The 23,305-nt window shown below is 35.3% G+C and overlaps 1 protein-coding gene across 3 annotated transcripts in view; it reads left to right on the top strand.

Annotated features, from left to right (window-relative positions):
• Nucleotides 1–23,305, top strand: part of LOC123708709 — a 342,062-nt gene that overhangs the window by 84,896 nt on the left and 233,861 nt on the right. For all 3 annotated transcript variants that reach the window (XM_045659552.1, XM_045659551.1, XM_045659553.1), the window contains exon 2: nucleotides 13,953–14,370. In XM_045659552.1, the coding sequence (XP_045515508.1) occupies nucleotides 13,953–14,370 (418 nt within the window). The remainder of the gene's footprint in view (nucleotides 1–13,952; nucleotides 14,371–23,305) is intronic.

The following is a 23,305-nucleotide window of genomic DNA, read 5'->3' as shown; positions in this document are numbered from 1 at the left end:
TGTAATTTCAATGCAGGTGACAAACACGTCCGTCTCACCCCATAATTACACGCAAACTGCGAAAACGTTCGATCATTTCGAACGTGGAATAAAAAGTTAACCAATCAGAATGCAGGTGTTAGGGGCTCGTGCGCTGACGCATGCTTAACGGTGTTTTTTCAAATACTTGGAAATTACAGCCGATTACCGCTTTTCAATTGGTTAAAGTCAGTTTTTTGTGTCGACATATCCTCGATAGACCATGGCATCTGTGTCGACAGGTGTGTAGCGGAACATTTTATTAATTGCTATAAATTAAAGAGCGGTTGGGACTGCGCTTTGATATCGTGTTTACGTCTTCACGGCTATTATATTGGAATCCGAATCGCGCCGGAAATTTTGATTGTATCTTTAATGGTTTGTTAAAGTATCGCTGTTACCTTCAGTAATCTTAGAGATAAACTTTGTAAAGAAAATAAAAGTTTTACTGCGTAATCGATGTAACTTGGTACTATATTGGAAATCCAAATTCGATCAGAAACTTTTATTAGGTGGATTTTATTCTTTTGAGTCGTATTATTCATTGGTGAAGGTCGTGTAAGGTGCGTGCTACTCTGCTAGTGATGTCTCTCTGTCTCTTTGTTCGGTCTATAGCTTCCATTAGCGCAGCTGTTATGGGGAGACCCGTGAGACTTGGTAACTCCGTTGGGTTGGCCTTTTGGCTTGCATCTTGACGACGATCTGGTGGTCGTCATGGTGGTCATGTCGCCTGTCGACCCTAGACACCAGCTTATCTAGGTTCGACAGCAGTTCGACATGACTAAAGTAAGTAAGAATTGTTCTATAGCATGTGGTTTGAGCTTCGTACGAACTGTGAGTTGATCCAAGATTGACTGGTCTTTTAGCGGTTACCTTATCACTGATTAAAGTATTTATTAAAAAAAAAATGTTGCCATACAAAGAATAATTTACTAGTTTTTTGCATATAAAAAGGCTCTGCACACTCCAACAGTGTATTAAAAAAAAATCTCTCAACTATGTCTTATAAAAGCTCTAGATTTAATAGAAAACAAAACAAACAAAACAGAACTCAGATATAACCTCGGCAAATAACTTAGAGAGAATGCGAGAGATAGAGAAACAGAGATCATTAACTATACAGATATTTAGGGCGAGGGAGACAAAATAGACTGATCTTCCAGTAGTGTTTAATTTTTTGCATATTTTTGTAGAGGTTATTTTGATCGCGTTAATTAGTATCGGACGGGATGTTACTAATAAGTATTTATGTTCAATTCCAGTGATACAATCGGTGTTTCGAGAATTCACGAAGGCATTCAACTAAATAAGAGATTGTATCGCGGTGTCGGATTCCATTTTGTTTAATGCGTTAAATGCCGTTAAAAATATTGTTATGATACATACGTTTTTTATTACTTTGAAAGTATTTTTGTATGTATTCATGCATGCCTTTTATTTTGTATTTTTAAAGCAATATATGAGCAGTGATTTGTGTCAAGCACAAGATTTGGATCTATAATTCAGTAACACAACCCGTATGTCAAAATCCATATATTTTTGACGTAGGTACATGAGTCTTCATCATCTTCATCTTAGATATAAGTTTTATATTACCGATTCTCAACCTAAGACAAAATGAAAGAAAATTTTATGCATAGCCGGGAACACACAAAGCTAGTCATATTATAACAAAATTACACATACAGCGTAAATAACGGTTCGGGTTTCGGGTTGGTAAGATAAAATCAGACCATCTCTCAGATATTATTAAGCAATTCAATCCTGACAGGTATAGTCTTACACCGGGTCAGTGACCTTTGATATGCTTTTGACCGAGTTGGGGCCCATTATAGGACGTATAGGAAATATATATATCCGATTTATAACTTTTATTTTTATTTTTGAAATTCACTTACGTAATGAAATAAAAATTATTGTCCATCACACATGTCTATACTATATGGAGGTCAAGTTTGCTGTAAGGGGTAATCTGAATGAAATCGGGTTTAATTTATTTTACTAATAGGCCAAGGCCTCTTTATTTGTAAATGTCAAACGGTAATTTTTTAAAGACTTGTAAACCCGAAAAATGAAAAGACTTTTTTGTGAGAGTTTTGCAAAGTCGCAGAAAAACGGTGCAACGAAAACATTTCTGACGAACGCTGTCTGATGATGAGAGATATTTGACTGACTGTAGAATTTTATATAAAACTATATTACATATATTACACAAAAAGAACTCCTCCGCCATGTTTAAGCTATTGAATGTATAGCAGTTGTCACTAATATAAATTCACGATGAATATTTAGGCAATATTTAGACTTCGATAACGGCTGAAATAACTTTTGCTTTTAAAATACCTTAATTAATCTGTACGTTGTATATATCTTCAAAGGCTTATTTATTCTAATTAAACTCACTAAAAAAGAATATCTGTAAAACAGACATTTTTGTATGCGACTATGTGGAACCAGTTGCCCACTGAAGTATTTCCGAACCAATTCGACTTAGTGTCGATAATAATGCGAGTACTCAGTAATAATTAAATAGTAATTTAGTTTATCAAAACTAAAAGAAATACAAAAATACCACAGCGTTTTGTCGTCATTAACTTTTCTTTTGTTGTATGGTACAGTGAAATATTTTTTAAGTTAAGGGAATTTAGCATTTAATTTTTTAGTTAGTTCAGTACAGGGATTTACCGTGTAAAAATCTATTTTTTATATAATAAGGTACGGGACTACGGGACGCTCAAAAAGGGTAGTCAACGCAGCTCATAGACACCCTTTTTATTGGGTGCGTTGCCGGCCTTTGAGTACACTGTAACTTTGATTAGTTGGAGGTCGGAAAAAAGTGCCTTGTGAAACGGACTGTTGAAGACTTCCAGCCATCCAGGTGATGTTGATGAAATTTTAGCATTGATACGGCTCGTACGGTGTTGAAATAAGGCAGGAGGGATCTAACCAAACAATTTGTCAAAACAATCATCATAGTACACTTTGTATAAAAAGCAAATATCTATTTGCGATGTGCCTAAATCTATAAAAAGTCTTTGAATTGTTATAAAATCTATCGGTTAAATAACTGCTGCGTTAATTGATAAAATAGTTATTTATAAAGTTGAAAAGTATTTATTATAAAGAAACAGCAAACACACCACGGTAAGAAAGACAAGAAAAAGTTGTATAATCTTTAAACTACCAATAATTTAAAACTATAAATATCGCTGTTAAGTCCGAGTTAAAATATTATCGCATACGTTAGCATATATGTTAAACAGATAAATTCATATGCGATAGCAAAGCGAGCACGACATTTAGTAATGGATTTTATCTGGCGGATGCGTTTAAAACTCTCAAGTTATGGAAAAGGCTTTTACAGACTTGGCTTAAAGAGCGAGATAATGTCTTCATGTATATAGCCTGTCAGCTTTTAACAAGTTTTCAGACTTATTCGAGACTATTTTTCTTGTATATGGAAGCTCTTAAGTATCATTTTACCGGCTTATAACATTTTTATGTATTTTTATATTTCTATCTACAGTTTAGATATAGATTCAAATATGTTGTTATTGTACCTTAGTTATAGTTTTATAAATACAGCCTGTGCACGCGAATAGTGTCAAATATATACAAAAATAAGATTAAACATTTCTGATAGTTACTTGCTTATTATATATATATATATATATATATATATATACCAATTAAATGTATCTGTTTCATGATCATTCGTTAATCTAAAAGGCAAGTAGGTGATCAGCCTCCTGTTCCTGACACAAGCCGTCGACTTTTAGGGTCGAAAACAAGCCGGTTTCCTCACGATGTTTTCCTTTAACGTTCGATCGAATGTTAAATTCGCACTTAGAAAGAGTGTACATTGGTGCACAGCCAGGGATCGAACCAACGACCTCAGCGATAAGATTCGCACGCATAAGCCACTAGGCCAACACTGCTCAATTTATACTAAAATTATACATTGGTATAATTATTGTATAGGCTAAACTGTTATCTATATAGACGCTATCATTTAACAGACTCCAAAAAAAGCCCAGGGTTACAATTCATCTTGTGGTGTAGCCCTTCAGGCACTAAGGTAAACCGCTAAGTAGATTTTTGGCGTTTTCTATACTACTTATGTAAATAATAAAAAAAATTAAGACGAGATTTGTAAGAGAAATGCAAGTGAGTGTAACAAGTGTTAGCCGATAAATGAATCTTAGGTAATAAGTATTTAAAGTATTTTAAGATTAATTAAATAATTAAAAATATTAAATAGAAAATTAAACAAAATTCAAACGTTTGGCCCTGTGGCCAGTGCCGTTGCTGGCATTTGCACGCTGTATTACGATAATTATTTGTTGAGGAAAGCACTAGTTCTGGGGTCACCACTGGGATACTACAAGGTATTCTTAAATCTTTAATTAGTCATGACTCAAGAGTACTCCAAAGGAAACAAAAATAAATAACAACTGAGTCGCTTCACTTTCGCAATGACCATTTTGGATTTGAGACTGTCAATGTCAATATTGAAGAGTTGTTCGGATTAATAGCTGCAGCTGAGTTTCATCATCGGACATCGAGGCACAATACGAAATTGCACCCGTACCTATCACCTCGACTTCCGTCGTTTCACAACTGAGCGTTTTTTTTTGCGTTTGAGAAGACAGTTTTTGCCGCGCACCATTACTGGGTGAAACTAGCTACTCAATAAAGTATCTCCGAACCGATTTGACTTAGTACCTCACGAAAAGATTACTCGCGATGCCTCTGGTATTGAGATTGGCCATGGACCAATCACCTAAAATCAGATGATCTACTACTATAAAAATTAATAAATAAATAAGGTGTTGGATACAAGATAATGTTAAAGCCTTCACACATATTGCTCTATCATTCTACACTTAACAGTACAGGTACAGTTAGAGCCTACACGACCTTAGCCAAATGAGCCTATTGTTATTGACTGTACTGTCTTTTGTGCGTCAAATAATAAAGAAAATTAGCGGTGTTGTACTTGATTGTACTGTCGGGCTTTTGAAGAAAATTCTCATACGCATATGAAGTAACTGTTTACAGGTTGTTGTGTACGTACGTAGTATTAGTATTTTATTATATGTTAGCTGTACCATAATTTTCGTAGTGAAATTTGAAATCGTAAAGTAAAAATGATTGTATAGGAAATCTTATTTTTATAGAACGCTCTAAAGTCAAAGTTGAAGCATACTTCAAGCCTACTAATTATAAACGCTTTTTTGTATATGGATGTTACTAGAGTTACACATAGACTATTGAAAGATCTTGGGTATATTCGCAAGAAAAAATATGAGACAGGCAACTGGCTGGCAGTTACTTTGAATAAAGAGATAACCACCAGCCATGGACCCTTGGCACGCCGGAGGCTTTTGTTGCCGACCCTTCAGAAAATGGCACGCTCTTTTCTTGGCGGCTTCTTTCGAATCGGTTTGAATATACCACCACTGGCAGCTGTTTCCACAAAGAGGCGTCGAGATAGGAAGGATGGAATAAAGTTTAGTAATAAATGTTACGTATGCCGGAAAAATCAATCTGTTTGCGAAACATTCTAGCGTGCGGTGCAAATACTGTATGTACAAGAATATTCATTATAGTATACATACACAAATTTTATAAAGAGGTAAGATTTGTTTGTATTGAATAGGCTCTAAAGCCACTGGACTGATTTGAAATTCTTTTACCATTTGCTATGCTATCCCTGATGAACATAGTCTATAGAATATTTTCAAACGACTTAGGATCCTGTATGATATTACGATAGTGTAACCCAAGGGTTGAAGAAGACCAATAAGGATTCCTACAAAGCGTACCCTACGGGAATTATTGACAATAGAATAAAGTTAAACTACAGTCTCATAGAAGATATCAACATCTACAAAAAAATTGTACTATGTCTAACAAACTTTTTGTACTTTTTGGATTTAAAAGTCTATTTACCGGGAAACGCTAAGGGACATGCTACGACCGAATTATAGTATTTGGAACTGCAGTACACAGCTCATAAAAAATTACGACAATATAATAATTAATAATTACCAAAACAAAAATAATATATAGAAAGAACATAATCAGACGGCCGATAGGGCAAACGTGTCCTGGATTCGAGGCCGATAGATAATCAATTTTATTTTATTTTTTCTATTAGTTAGGGCATATGGTATTAGTATATACTAGCAGATACCTATAACATATATAATGCTTACATCTACAAGATAAATGTACTCTATTACATTATTAAGTGAAATTATACACGATATATCATTCGAGATAGATGTGTTACCTACATCGTACCTTATAGACCAGTCAACAAAGCGTTGGACGACCTCCAAACTAGTTGAACAGATGACCTGGTGAGGGTGGAGGGAGACGTTGGATGCAAAGCTTGGGACGTACTGGAAGTTTAGGGCCTATATCCACCAGTGGGCGTGAACAGGCTGAAATGACGACTAAACCACGAAGTACTTGGGCAGAAGGTCGCGGTTGGCTTTTTAGTTTTTGAACCTGGCTGCAAGTTTCAAGTCGCGTTCCAAAACGTTAAGTACCAAAGGATTAATCGCAATGAAAAGATAAATTCTCTGCTAAATATAAATCAGTGTAGGAATGAATCACACGATCTAGGTTACACTATTTTAGTTTAAGTGCTTAACCAGTAATATAACCTGACGCTAAACACTGATTTATGTGTTGTGTCAAAATAATGTTGTTTATTTTATATTTAAGGCCAACGCAAGCACGGTCACCGAAATGAATGTCAACAATTAAATATATATAAAGTTTCTCACTATTAGAAAAATTTAGAGGTTATTTTCTATTCTATTCTATTTCCTTGTGGCAGTGTACCTTTAACGTTGGCAATATTTCCTTGCGCGAGCGATTCGTTGAGCGAGGAAAGCACCAGCTCTGGGGTCACCAGTACTATCTACTGATGCCTCTGGTATTAGAATACTAGCAAATGGCTATCACAATTTGTCAGAGTACATAAAGCACTGATAATACAGAATCGACTTCATTATGTTATCAATGAATGTTTCTTTAATGAATTGTAATAATTATTCTTGAACTAAAACAGCAAACCATCTCAGAACCCACTGTAACAATACTCTACAATACCCTTTGTATTGAAAACTGACAAAAAGCACAGACCATTCAACGCAGAAACGTCATAACAAATAGGTTTCCCACGGGCGGCAAAAAACGCGGAACAAAGCCCGCTACAATAAAATCGATTAAGACGCCGGGCCATGACCTACACGGGCCGTAAGCCTTAAAAGGCTCACGCGGTCCCTGACCATAGATTATACAGATGCATCAGTCATTTTATCGTATATAAAAATATTTATTAAACATTGAGTTTGATATTTCATATCCATTTTGTCTTTACCAATTTCATATTAGTTAAACGATTGTAACAGTTCAATTATTATGCAGTGATTTTTCTTATTTAATTCAATATAATATTCTGAATTCATAAAGAACTTCTTTTTCTTTGTATTATTAGATCTAGATCAATGTCAAACTGTAAACAAATACATTATCATTCCAGAACTATGAATCTAAATACTTAAGTATATAGCCTTCTATATATTTTGGCTTATCACATTAGCTAGCTTTATATTACAGGAGATTGGACAGAAGCAAGTTCAGTTAATATAACTATCTATTCAACTGTTTATATATATTTCCAACACACAAATATACAGTATTTTGAATCTTCTTAACCTACATAGTAATTAAAATAAACTTTAAAAGTTTGGTCTCTGTGGGAGTGTACCTTTGCTGGCATTTGCACGCTGTATTCCGGTACTTATTCGTTGAGCGAGGAAATCACCAGCTCTGGTCACCAGTCTGGTCACCAGTTCTATCTAACGCCAATTTAAATCTTTAATTAACGCCTGTACACTTGATCTCCATGGCCCAAGAATCTGTACACCAAAGGGAACCAAATCAAAATGGGGACGACATTGTACCTCACAGAAGCAAAACAGCTAGTCACATTTGACAGTAGGTACATATTACATAATCTGTGGCAAAACTGATTCCCTCATTACGTAAACGTTACATTTCGTGTTTGCGGTGCGTTGATTGGAAAGTGTTTGGATTGACTAAATTAGTTCCCGATACGAGTTCGGATATCGTTTTATTTAGATTAACTGCTCTGTGCCGTGTAATTGCTTTATATTTAACTAGCGAACCGCTCAGTTTCGCACCAATACTGCATATCTTTGGTTTTAGGTTGGAGGAATTTAGTAAATTGTTTCTTTGTGAGAAAATTCTTGAACGTAAATAAATAATGACTTATGTTATACATTTAATGGTTCTTATAATGACTGGTAGAATTTGTTGACCACAACTGCTGTATATCACTCGGAATTAGTTTTGTAACATTTATAATACATCTGTACTTATACCTGTTCAATATAAGCGTCAAATTATCTCATACTATTTAATATGAGAGTCGTCACTAAAGGGACAAACGCTTTAACTTTTGCTCAAAAACTGAAATGGCATTGGGCTGGCCACGTAGCGAAAATGTCTAGCAGAAAGTTGACCAAACGAGTAAAGGACCACCAGGCAAGAGGCAGAAGGGGAGACCCTTAGACCGCTGGGAAGATGACCTGAACTGGGACTCCATAACACAAGACCGACAAAAATGGGCTTCTTTGGAGGAGGCCTTCACCCAAAACCGGGGTTCCTGTTAATTCATAAATAAATAATTACATTATAAATAAACATTACTAACATAATTTAAGTTAACATACTAACAAAAATCAATATTTTTGTTTACTGTAATATAGCAACTATCAGCTATTGTAAAACAGGTAATAAAAAAGGCTTATTATTATTATTATTTAATATAAAATGGCTTTATGCTAACATCAGCTAAAATATTTCTTTGATGCCTTCCGCAATAAATGGGCGATCCAGTTAAATAAAAATTCGACTCGACCCCATAGTTTCTCAGATTTTGTTTTCAGCTCGTCCTAATGAGAATATAGCCAAATGTAAACTATGGCTACCTTAATATATCTAGGCATTCAAGCAAAGGGGTGTTATTTTGATCGCCTGACTAAACAATTGTTCTCAGAACACACAAATAGCGAGCCAAGTTCGCAACTGAATCACTGAATGTTAGTGCAGAATACTTGGGCGAGAACAAAAGTCAATCAAATTTAAGGGCCGCTTAAAAGTGTTGTTTGTGGTGCGAATTAGCAACTGTTTATAAGTGGTCTTTGTGGGAAATGGCATAGACTTTCTTAAAGACGAACCTATCAACACCACAATGGAAAAGTTACATAATTTAAGAACATATGACTATAGTCTGTATATTACTAAGTTAAGGAAAACAAATAATGCGTATCTATTAGATACATAATTCACGTCAAACCTCGTCAGCGATCGTGGTCAGCACGGAATATCACATCAAGTGCTTTTGATATCATGTCATGGTCAAATAGAGTAACCGAAGGGCCCAAAAGGACAGAGAAGCTAGGGCAGACCATAAGAGTGATGAGACGACGAGAAAGGGTAGAAAGTTGGATTCTGAAATCAAATAATAAAATACGATGAGAAAAATTGGGAGATTCTCATAGATGAAGGACAACTTTGTTATGTAAACTGGATGAAGATAAATGAAAATGATTTATTGTCCATTGAAATGCTCTATAATAGTAAATAGCTATCAAATTCCAGAGGAATTTTTCGTTCCGAAGTTTGAAGTTTAAGTACAATTATTTCTAACTGCTAGTCTCGGCTTAGGCTGGGCTGGCATTGGAATTATTAAAAATTATGGATGAACGCGTACATACCAACGTACGCACGTAATATATAGTGTACACTCGGGGATAGTGTACCATGAGAAAATTATATTTGAGATCGCTTCAAACATAAAAAAAATATTATTTATATACTATAGACGTTTTGATAATATAATATTGGATACAAAATGCAACAAAAATTGCCGAAAGCTTCTAAAGAATATTACATTAATCGAAGGACTTCTGGTGATTTTAAGAATTATTTACATAATTTATGTATATTTAAATTTAGATATATAAGCATAAAACTTGTGATGTAGATTAGGGTTTTTAGTGATTCTCTTTAAGTACTTCAAGCTTATTTTGAGTATTTGAGTTGCTTTTGCACAGCTTTTGATTATGTTTATAAAATTATTTCGTATTACAATAATTGCACTAAGGAAGAACGTCCTACAGAATGTAAATTTCCAGGTTAATTGCCTTTTACCATAGTTAACCTTTTTAATTTTTTTATACAGTAAGTTAAAACAACTAAAGATTCAAGGATATATCGGAATAATTATTAAAAATTTGTCAGTGTATCTTCTGCTAATAACACGCAAACTTTTCCAGTCAAGATACAAATATTGGTACATAACATGTTTAATTCCGGCAAACTTAAACGGAAGTTCATTAAAACACTTCTGCGAAGAATGCTATTTAACACATTTACCAGTTTCTTAAGTTAAACACATTATAACGGCTATTTATTTAATTTAAATTAAGTTAATTGACTTGTAAACAGGTTACTTATTTTGAACTTTCTTTACTTATTTGGTTTCGGAGTTATGATTTTTACTCCACCCGCTGGGATTTCTTCTTTAAATATGCATAAAACAAAAGCAATAAGACTGCCCTGTCATATCTTCACTTAAAAAATCTAATAATGTACATATTGGCGCCTAAATTGAAAAAACATTCTTTTTACAGATTCCAAATTCAAAATATTTTTTTATGTAACTGTGTTCATGGTGTGGCGGTCTCATTGCAATCATGATTTTTCTATTACTCTGTGCTCATTTGTCTCTTTCTATAAAATTGTGTTTACGCTATTATAGAAAGAGATGGAACACTGGCCAAATGACATAAGCGAATTTGACAATCGAGGTTTCTCAACTTCTTGTAAAACATTTCAGTGTTGTGTATGCTTTAAATGCTTTTATCTGTTATTTATGTTGACTTTTTAGTGTGAACTTGCGTACATTTCAGTTAAGTGAAAGTATGGAGTATTTGACATTTGTTTCACTACCAACAAATTCGAAACCGCAAGTGTCATTTCGCTTTCGCATTTTCGTAGATTCTGCCTATTACATATTTGTAAATTTCTGTTACTCTGCGGTTAATGTCATACATTCTACCTACTAAACGATTAGTTCTTTATGTATTATAACTAGATTGGTTATGGTAATGTAATCGTGGGGAAACTGGTACCAGATTTTTTTAAATACGAATGCCGCATACGAATAAACAGTTTGAGGCCAAGAGTTTTAGCGGCACTAGTTTTTTTTTAACTCAGTAATAATACTGAATACTATTACTACGTATTTTGGCATGACTATGAGATTCCAAAAACTAACACAGACACAATGCACGCTTATTACAATTCTCATCTAAAACGCTTCTAACACTTAAACGACTTGTGTTTGATTAGACTTCTTTTTCCTTAAAAAAATAATCTAAACTTGGACTACTGAATAAATGAAATTGTGTGGAAATCGATATATGAATTTCGTCACGACCATATTTCTGTCATAAATAAAGTTTTTATTATTTATATCAAATAACATCTTCAAAATATGCCACGTTCATATATTTAGTACACATGTCAAAAAGTGTCACGAAGTGACGAAAATACTGCCGCAGATAACTCATTATACGCTCATATAAAAATATACCTTAATCCCATTTCATTACAGTTTATATTTCTGTAAAGCGTATATAGCTTTGAGTGCCAATGACGCTTCCTTCCCGTACATTCTCAGGACGTATTTAGATGCGATAAAAATAGTACTGGAAGTTGAAATTTTGGACTAAAAGTATTCGCAAACGTCTGTAATACATACAAAACTAGATCATTGTATGTACACTATAATAGAGGGAAATGGAGGCTCACCTGATATTAGATGATACCCCTTATAGACATACATTGCCAGAACGCAAGTTGTCTACCTTTTATAAATTGGTACATTCTTCTTTTGAAGGACCCTAAGTCGAATTGGTTCGGCAATACTTCATTGGGCAGTATGTTTTAGGTTCTGTGTTGGGGTCAGAAAATTTAAAAGTCAATTTATTCTAAGTTCTAATAGTAAAGTATAAAAATCTTAAATAAGAAATATGATAAAGTCACCAAATTTTTTTTTATAATGAATTTGTTAACTAAAAAATATAATTTCATTAACATAGCAATAAATGCATTTTTATAGCAAAGGCAATTATTATTAGTTAATAATGAAGGAATATTTATTAAAACCCATTGTAAAGTACTTAAAACGGATTTTTCATTATCTTTTTGCAAATGTACTTAGCGGGGCACAGTATCAAAGGGATAATTTTAGCCCGAGTGGCGCTTTAAAGGTTAACGAGTTAAATTATGTCATTCCCCAACAAAGTAATCCAGGTTTATTAACATGAACAAGCTTTGTGAATGTTATGGGAAATGTAATGTTTTGCAAAAGATTAAATACGAATTAACTAATTCAGGTCTTTTGTACTATATGTGTGGCCTTTAACACAGTGGCGTAACAATAGAGTGGCAGGGCTGGCAAAATTCAACGGGCCCCCGAGCCAAGAGGGCCCCTGCCCAAGAGGCCGCGAGCTCAAAAATTTGTTATTTTCATTTCATTATAAATTTATGCAGGTTTCCTCACGATTCCTTCACCGAAAAGCTAGCTAATAGATGATGAATTGAGATACGATGTTCTATGGATGAATGCAATCCGTATTCGGCGTGGGGAGAGCATTCCCTCTCGCCTAAGAGAGTAGTTATTATTACGGCATTAGTGGGACATATACAACGTCTAATTGAGTATGCTGAAAATCTCGAAGTTTATTAAAATTAAGCTGAGTATAACGTGACGGTTTTTACTGATAGATCAAAAGACAATTTCTTTTTTCTCCACGGGCCCCAGATGGTATTGTTACGTCACTGCTTGAACACCAGTCTGATCGGTTTTGGGCTTCTTTAATCATCCTTTAGATAATCTTGGCTACCTCATAATAATAAACTTGATTTTTATCAAACACACCGAAGGTTATATTTTCAAGTTATATTTTTATAAGGCATTTTCGTGTTTTTTTTTTAATTAATTACATATTTGCGCTCGGTTTACCCTAGCGAAACCCCTAGACAGACGTCTAAATAATACTAAGAAATAATATTGGCTATAATTATAAATGCTAAATTTTTTATTTAGTCAAAAAACGGGCATCCGAGAGTTTCGTTCTCGCCGCCTCATTATGGAAGTGTTCAAGATTTAACCGGAGCTAAGCTAACGATTTGATTAAAACCGCGTGGTTTAGAAGGCTGCCCAAGGAAAGTGCGCCGCTGTGACGTCGCAGCCGTCTACCGGGCGAGCGTTCGCAGCGCACGTTACAAGAAGCGTAGCCTGACAACGAGCGCGTGACGTCACGTTCTGAAGATCTACCAACAAGAGCTAGTGACCTCTGGACAGGCAGTGGCATCACACTAAAGAATACACTTCCAATGGAGAACTCGATTCCGAATGTATATATACTTAACCGTTGAGAAAATTGTGATAGCGCGTTTCAGAAATTTTAGTTTCATACAAAATGAAAATGTAATTTATAGTTATTTTATTTTTTATACCTTATTTTGTATTTTTGTTATACTTGTTTTTCATATTTTTTATAATAAAAAAAAATTAATTTATATAAACAATTAAGTGTGAAAGCGCCATCTAGTTTGCAATAATGTGATACGGCTGTACAAGTAAAATTACGAAGTGAGACATTTCTTCTTGGTCTTGTTTAAATTCTAAGGTTTTGTTTAAATTTATTAAATGTTTAATAATATAATAGGTGAGCCTCTTGCCCGTTTGCCTGCTATTACATAAAAAGAAATATTACATTCTAGCCAGTAATTTGGATATTATTTTGTTTCAGGTCTTCGAATAATGAAAGAAGTGAAAGCCCCGAGCCAGATGATAATGTGTCACCAGAGCCCCCTGATCGACCACCGGGAAAGGTCCGCCAAGTGCATCCCGAGCAAAAAACGCAAATTCTAGCCTATGACTCCACGTACAGAAAGAGAAATAAACCAAAATCGCTGCCATTAGAAGATAATCAGATGTATAATCATTTAGCGAATTCCAACGTGGCTATGTCTCCCGTATACCCTCTGACTCCAAATATTTGTGTGGAAGGTGGAAAAATAGAATTCATAAAGTCGCCCCCTAGCGGCAGAAGTAGTTTGGCTTTGGGTTCCCCTCCGCAAACGCCTCTAGCGACGCGGCGCGGCTCTAAAGATAAACGTGACTTCCGCGCAGGCAGCGATGAACCGGAGAAGTTCGACGGCGATAAGGTAGGTGGCGCTGTAAACAATACTCTACAGATAAAGTTCCTTATTTGTTTGACCGTAAAATCCTTACAAATATTTCTAGCCAAAGTGCACTAATATTAACAAACTTGCCAGCGACCTCTATCAAATTCATCTTCCGAGTATGTTTTTATTCTTGTCTATTTTCTCTGTAACTTTTAAAGATGAAACTATGTAGAAAAGAGGGTTAGGTAATTGCTTGTATGCGTGTAATGCTTTAGTCTCGCCTAAATTGATTTCCTAAGCCATCTTTATCTTTACCCGGGAGTTAAGATTCTGAAATAAGTTTCAGAGAGATTTGTTGAATGTATTTTTGATATCGAATTCAATTAAATTTCGGATTTTGTTCGGAAATAAATATTGTATCTAGTGTAGGAATATTATGTACTGATGGATAATTAGTATTATAAATGTTTTTCTTCTAATGTATATATATAATAGAAATTCTGTACTTCTGAAAGAATTTATTTAATATTATCTATAATTTTAATGTTCTTTCTGAGAACTGTTCACAAACAAATAATAATTAATAATAACTGTCTATTATAAATTTTAATTATTTACTATATATTTATTTTATTCATAGGAAAATAATTCATAATTAACGCAAAGGATTAAAATTAAACTAATAGAGCTAACTTTTAGTTAAACCCAAATTTCAGTTTCACATGAACGTTTTATCTGCAGTTTTGTGTCACATCTGTATGCACAAACCCATTTGCATTCATCTCTTGTTTTGGAAATTTGCATAAATGTAATGTTACAGTAACTAATTTAAATCCTAAATATGTTCACGTAAACTGATTAAACGATTATGAAATATTGGGCTATATTATAAATTTAATAGGAATAAAACTATATTTTCTACTGGGGATGAATCTATCGTGACAAGACAAGTCAATTAGGCATGGGACAGACAAGCTTTTGAGAACGTATAAATCTTTATCACACTCATTTTCGGTTATATAGTATATATTCATTGAATATATTATATTCTGGTTTGTATTATAAAAATATTGATGTTTGGACGCGTTACGATTACACGATTGGGTAAAATGTCTTGCTATTTTGCTATCACTACTGAAGACAAACTTCCGACAGTAATAAATTCTTTTAAACATAAAAATCTAGCCTACTGGCCTTTTTGAGGAAATGAATCGCTTTTTTAGCTTGAATCAAAAAAGTATATAATGGCCATGTTTCTCAGGTGTTTACTAATAAACAGCTTAAGCTAGTTTGATAATTTTGTTATCTAACATTCGTAAGATTAAATAGGAGGTGTTTATGAAGAAGACTATTGATAGACAGATAGGTATATGCTGTTTTGAGATAATTTTAATCCTAGTATAACAATGATACCGAAGGTAAAGAAAAGATAATATAAGTGATTAACAGAGTTTAGAGATAATCTAGACGTTTTCTTTAAATATATTCTGTTTGAGGAAGACTTATAAATAAATCAAAGATAAATCAGTGAAAAATAAACGGATTAGTCCAACTTAAGACTAATAAGTAATTTGCGTCGAACCTAATTTACGAATAAGGATATTTAACATAAGAATGTGTCTAATTACACTACTTATAGTCTAAACGGAAGATACTCTGTTCGTGTGTTCTATTTTTTGTCTCACTGCTTAACTCTTATTATTAACCTACACTAATACTAATTTACTAGTTCAAATGGTTTTTGTCCTTTTTAGTCTTCACACTGGGCCCGTGGTGTCAAGGAGCCTATGTTCGTGGGCTCCAGCAGTCTTTTTTGTTATTGTAGCGACGTCCTCTACATAAGGGACCCGATGGAGGTCGTTATTGCGAATGTACCAGGGAGCATTGACTATTCCCTTGAGCACTTTGTTTTAGAATTTAAAATATACACTAAATGTCCAACCGCGCGAAGTCGGGACAGGCTTTAATGAAATAGCTTATTTTCCCGTTGTCCAAGTACGTGATATTTTTTTAAACGATCACAATTAATATACACTCATGAACGTTGATTGAAAATTAATGTATATATCGTAAGGATGCGTTCACATTTAAAATTATTTATCATTCTACTATTAGTATAATAACAACAAAAAAATATGTGTATTATGAAATATAATATAGAGGCCTAGTGGCTTCAACGTGCGACTTTCACCCCTGAAGTTCGGTTTTCTATCTATGTGCTCATTTAACACTAGAACGGTGAAGGAAAACATCGTGAGGAAACCGGCTTGACGTAGACACAATAAGTCGAAGGCTTGTGTCATGCACAGAAGGCTGATCACCTACTTGCCTAATAGATTAGCAAATGATCATGAAACAGATAAAGAAATCTGAGGCCTAAAAGGGTTGTAGCGCCATTGATTTATTTTCATTTTATTTTATAACATACAGGTATCACTTATTCCACGTCATTAAATTTGTTCCGCAGATATCCCTACTCGTCAGTAAAGAAGATAGATAAAGTCGGCGTAAAAAAATCTCGGTACTCTTTTAAAATAGCAAATAAACTGAGTCTATCACCGAGTTCGGTGGCGGTTGTTGGAGGGTTGTACAATACATGATTTAACACATGAGCTTATAACTAACATACAATTAGTGGTGGTAGGGTTGCGACGCTGGACTTACAAAAAACTGTAATTTACTTATTTTAGGGTTCTTAAGTGTAAGTGACATTTATGCCACCTATAAAGAATATAGGTGTAGGCGATATATTGGACATTAATGGAAACGAGATATAACATGCTCGTATTATACAATTGTTCCTTGAAGCTTAATATAATAAAATTACTGATGTTTTGACGCGATACGATTACACGATTAGGTAAAAATCTCTTGCTATTTTGCTATCACTACTGGAGACAAACTTCCGACAGTAATATACAATTTATATAATTTGTTTACTAAAATGTATACATATATGTAACTTAACGTTAGTTATATTTTATTTCTTTAATTCTTTTAATCGCGAGAATGAGTTCGTTACTTTGCGCTATTTTGAAGAATTGCGGAAGTAAAGACTTGGTAGGGAACTTAATTATATTATTATTGCTTATATTGGTTAATATATAGTATAGTAACTGGACTCCATTTCTTGCTGTAATATCATTTAATATATTCTGACATTATTATTTTTTTCTTATTCAACAGTCTAGAATCTTAGCAATAAATGATGTATTATTAGTATGCATACCATTTTTGACATTTTTAGTTAGTTTTAACTTTTATTTATATTCATACATAAAAACTATAAGTTTAGCTGTCAATGAGAGGCACGCCTAAGAATTTATTAGCGAACACACTCAAAAGAGTTTCTATTGCCTCATCTTGAGTCACGGATCTGTGTCATTGTCAGTGTGGTGTCAGTTGTGAGTGTGTGGTAATTTAAAAAACATTTCGGCTATGAAAATTTATGAAAATGAACCCAGCGTCGTATTTGGTGTGGAAAATTGAAGAGAACTGCTATGCAATTTGGTTCGTGATTTTCGTTATGTTTGTGGCGATGGTGGTGTTCGAGAAAAAGGATGGTGAAAATAGTGGAAATTCGAAACGGAGCGAGTGTAATATCAGTACGAGATCTTTTCCCATGAACACTAGTTTTGTCAGTGTTGGTTCTTGAATAAATTATATTGTAAAGTCTTAGTTTTATTTTGTTTAAAGACGTTTTTTGTAGAGTAACTTTTCTTCACATTGAGATTATGTTTTACAAAAATCTACTTATTCCATTTATTAAATCCTTTTTTATATAACAGGGAGCGAACGGCCTGAAAATTCATCTGATTTTAATTGATTTTGACACTCACATCGCCAGAAGGATCGCAAAGCGTTCCCGGCCTTTTAAGAATTGGTACGCTCAATTCTCTTCCATATCTACAATTCAACATAAAGTGTGAAAAGTCGTTATACGATACGGAATATATATCATCAATTTTCGGTATTGAAAACCCATACTTTGTATATGTTACCAAGAGCAAATCAGTTCAAATTTTCAAAGCGCGTTTATAATAGATTAGGATTTTAATTTAGGTTATCGAGTTAATGATTTAATTAATTCTTGACCTCCAATTAATAGGTACTTTGTACTGCCTACAGTGTTGGCATTGAATATAAATATTACAAAATTATTTATGAATTATAATTAATTCTTACAAAGCAGTTATAGTAAGAATGTTATGTATTTTAGTATTTTCCACTTAATGTTCTAAATCTATGGATTAATCTGAAAAATCTAGCATTAGGTTCAGAACCATTCATGTTCTGAAATGTCTCTTTGCCTTGTTACAGTATTTGAAACCTTGCACAGTGAATACTATAAATAAATTTATTTATTAATATGACAGAAGACAATTTTATAAAGCTATACGTACGAAACACAATTCTTATATAACATTGCCAAATTATTCATTTAGGAAGTATTGTTGGCATCCGAACGTCCCAGTTACTTCAATGCGGCAATGGTTGGCATGAGGCCACCCTTACGTCTTTTCATGTCTTCTGTGAAACATAATATATGGTTAACATTACCGGACTACGGCACAGGACAGGGAGCGGATGCAAGCTCTCGTTTAAAGGCATTTTGGGTCGCAGAGGCAGAGCTGCGGACAGGCGACAATTGTATGCCGCTTGGCCCGGCAATTATTGTCAGCTATTTATTAAACACACAGTGTGTTATGTTATGTAAAGACATGAAATTATTTCATGTTAAAATACACTTTAAAATATTCCTCAAATTGTGCTTTACTTTTTATTTAACGTTCTTAATTATTTTACCAATATTAAAAAAAGAAACATCAATGGCGCTACAACCGTTTAGGTCTGGACCTCAGATTTCTGTATCTGTTTCATGATCGTTTCTCAATTGAATAGGCAAGTAGGTGATCAGCCTTCTGTGCCTGACGCACGCCGTCGACTTTTTGGGTCTAAGACAAGAAGGTTTCCTCACGATGTTTTCCTTCACCGTTCGAGCTAATGTTAAATGCGCACATAGAAAGAAAATCCATTGGTGCACAGCCGGGGATCGAACCTACGACCTCAGGGATGAGAGTCGCACGCTGAAGCTACTAGGCCAACACTGCCGATACCAATATTTACTTTCTATATTTTAAGCTTTGCACTACTTTCCATGCTAGACGAACTATTTTGCATCGGAGCTCGTATGTAACATCCATACACATTTGTCAACCACTTTCTATAGATTAGCACATTCATTCTGAACTGGGGCTGCAGTTGGCAAGCTTAAGACTAGACCAGAGTTTCCCAAGCTTTCTTGTACCATGCCCCAACTTAAAATATATCAATTTTGTATTAAAAAATTGAATTATTTACTTAAGAAATTCAAATGATATATAGAAGTAATCACTAGGAAATTGATAACGAAACAATAAGTAAATTCAAAACATAACGAAAAACCGAAATTAAAATGCCATAATTTGAATAAAGATATTATGTTGAGATGTATATGAGATACAAAGATTCTATGTTAGGTTCCAATTTTCTTAGCTTCAGTCTGAAATATCCACGTTGTGTTATATGCAGCTGATTTCGATTGCCCCCATATAAACCCCACACACACAAACACTGGACTAGACCAACGAGGCAGTTAAAAACTATTACTTCTATTTAATTAAGTTAATAAACTGTGCTTTATGCTAAGTGTAAATTTTAATAAACGTTCACAACGTGAGAAAATCAAATGCAGTCTGCACAGTAGAATTCCTGTCGTCGGTTCGGACCTCTGTTGCAAAGGAATTATTTAAAGCAAATCTGCTAGTCGGAACGTAGAATAATACAGTAATCTCTCTATATGACACGGTAGATTGGTTCCCCGTTATAGGAAAACCGTTGTAGGAGTACCCCACATAACGCGTTATGTATTTGTACAATTCACAACTTTTCTCGTTAAACGGTTTAAATCGAATATTAAGAACAAACTATGTTAAACGATATAAGTGCATACATATCATTATAAATGTCACAATTAAGAAATATAACGTCTGAAATCGTGTTATATGAGAGACTGAAATCTCGTAATACGCGTACCGTTATAAGAGGGTTTACTGTAGAACAAATCGAATTGTGAAAATCAATCAAGCCCTTCTTGAGGTAAAAGTGTGAACAACGAACTTTGTGTTATATTAAAATTGTGTAATCGATAAAATACTTCTCAATTTTCTATATTTATTATCTTAAAAAACTTTTTTACTAATTTTGTTAACATTGTATTTAGTTTTCCTTAATAGAGTTACCTAATGTTTGTTTTAGTTCAAAGTTAAATAATAAACGAAAAGCGATATTCATTGTGGACAATATTCAGTTAAATTGTGCAAATTTGCCACATTCGTCCCCTAAGCAATTATTCATACAATCGATATTGTAATCCACTGGCCACAGAGTATAGGCATCCATTAAATGACAGTTATCTGCATGATTGATTGCGTATGCAAAAATTGCGATTGTGTTTTTGTGAAATGGTATCGGTTTTAGCTGTCAATGAATTTTAATTAAGTTTTTATAGGCATATGCTCTGTTTGTTATTACGACATCTACGAAGCGAAAATGGTACTAAAGTTTGGACATGTATAATAATAATAGTCCTATTTCAGATACTTTTACACTTGAACACATTTATATTTCTATCTCCTGTTTATCTATGTGTGTGTGCCCTTTTTTGGTAAAGGCCTCTCCCAAATCCCATCATCGAAACTCCTCTGAGAGTAAAGATTATATTTATGAAATAAAAATAACATATTAAAAAAAGTAACTAATCTTATTAAAAGTAATATAATTTTAAATATATTTAAAAATATTTTTTTAAATGTAATATGAGGCAAACGGACTAATGGCCAGAGGGCTCGCAGTGCCAGCCTTTTAACAATTACGAATACGCTCTTTCCTTGAAGGACCCTTTTTTTTTTTTTTTTTTTTATGAAGGAGGTAAAAATGCACAGCTGCAGGCCCGCGAGCGCATGCAGTCGCTATCGCGGGGACTGTGGGGATGGTTAACTCTTATCCCTCTGCTAATCAGAGGGGAGAAACCCGACCCACTAAAATTTCCTCCTGAGCCCTCCATATCGCCTGCTATGCCGGACACATTCATTCTGAATGAATGACGTCTGGCACCGCATTGAGTCCCCCGGGGGTCGCACTAGGCATTCAACCCAGGGAACTCAGGCGAATATGACTGCATACGGGCTCAGCGACGGCGCAGGGGGATACTGTTGGGCAAACGCTCCTCGCGTCTTGCCCCCGCACCCCCGCCTCGCCGCCGCCGAGCACAACCCCTTCGGCCATCGCCACGCACCTCCCGCTGACGCTCGGCAGCCTCCTTCTGCAGCAGGACATGCTCACAGAAGAAGGCCACCGCACGCCATGCCTCTTGGCTACCAAGCATTGCTGCAACAACGCTCGGTAGCGAGAGGTCCGTCCCGACGACCGACACTAGGTCATGGCGTTGCCTCGACCAAGTGGCACAATCGGCCAGGGTGTGCTCCGCCGTGTCCTCTGGGGCACCACAATGGTGGCAGATGGGAAGGGTTTCCCGCCTCGCCACCCTGTGCAGATACCGCCCAAAGCACCCATGCCCAGACAGTATCTGCGCCATCCGAAAGGACACGGCTCCACTCGGGCGATTCACCCATTCCCGTAGGCATGGGCGAATCGCCTCCACGGTGCGTACTCCCGCCCTAGGCATAGCCAGATCATGGGCCCATCTATTAAAGGTGGCCTCCCTGGCTTGCCTCCTTGCCGGTCCGACCAGTTCAGCCCATCGGCCACCTGCCCTAGTCTCACACTTGAGACGATACAGGTCGCCTAGGGCCAACGCCTCTAACTCCCAGGGGGGAGTCCCCGCCAACAGGCACGCCGCCTCGAACGAGACGGTCCGGTAGCATCGAGCCGCCCGAACCGCCATCACTCGCTGTGGCCTCCTGAGTAGGGTGCGGTTCCTCGCCCTCAGCCTATCATCCCATACAGGGGCCCCATACAATGCCATACTGCGTATGATTCCGCAGTACAGCCTCCGCACACTCTGCTTAGGGCCCCCAATATTCGGCAATAGCCTTGCAAGCGCCCCCGCCGCCCCTACAACCTTCCCCCCGAGAGCTTCAAAGTGGGCCTCGAAGGCCTTGAAGGACCCTAACTCAAATTGGCTCAAGGACCCTAACTTCAAATTAGTTAAAAATGTGTGTTCAGAAAGTCAATTCCAGCCGATTAGCCGGGGTTTAATTCTGTACAGATGACCGAAGGCTTGAGAATTCATTTTTTTATGTCATTTTAATCCAAACTAGTTACATTATTTCAACTAGTATTATTTCAAATAGTGTAACACCGTACGCTCTATGCACGTGACGGCTAACGCCATCTGTTGGGAAACTAATTAATTCACTTGCGCTCATCCTGGCGATGCGCCAACGTTGACAAACTTAGGTAGTATATGTTACATAATTGGTATATTATATGATATAAAAAGATTCATTACTAATATTACGCGGACCCGACAGACGTTGTCCTGTCTTACTATGAATATTGATTTCGAATTGATATAATTAACTAAAAATGCTTTATGCGTATATAAATAGTTTTGTTGGTATTCCGACATGGAAATAGGCGACATATAACTGGCCATTTGAAGAACATGGATTTTTAAGACTAATGGCCACAAACAATTAGCGACTGTAATTATTTTATATCTATTATATCAATATAATATCGAAGCATTACATTTAATGATTACGTAATATGGTGGTTAAGTATTCGTAAATTTTCTAATTTCCGCGCTATTTTATTATTTTTTTCTTTCATAAAAACCTTATCCTGACAATAACAAACACAACAAAAAAAGAATTAGCGACATCGGTCCAGCCGTTCACGCGTGAGGCTGTGACCAAGGAAAATAGGGATTGATTTTTATTTATATAAGATAAGGGTCAGCCAATTGACT

The sequence above is a fragment of the Pieris brassicae genome, chromosome 4 (genome assembly GCF_905147105.1).
Source record: "Pieris brassicae chromosome 4, ilPieBrab1.1, whole genome shotgun sequence".
NCBI classification, from domain to species: domain Eukaryota; kingdom Metazoa; phylum Arthropoda; class Insecta; order Lepidoptera; family Pieridae; genus Pieris; species Pieris brassicae.
The sequence above is the reverse complement of the archived record's forward strand: the minus strand, read 5'-3'. Positions and strand labels throughout refer to the sequence as shown.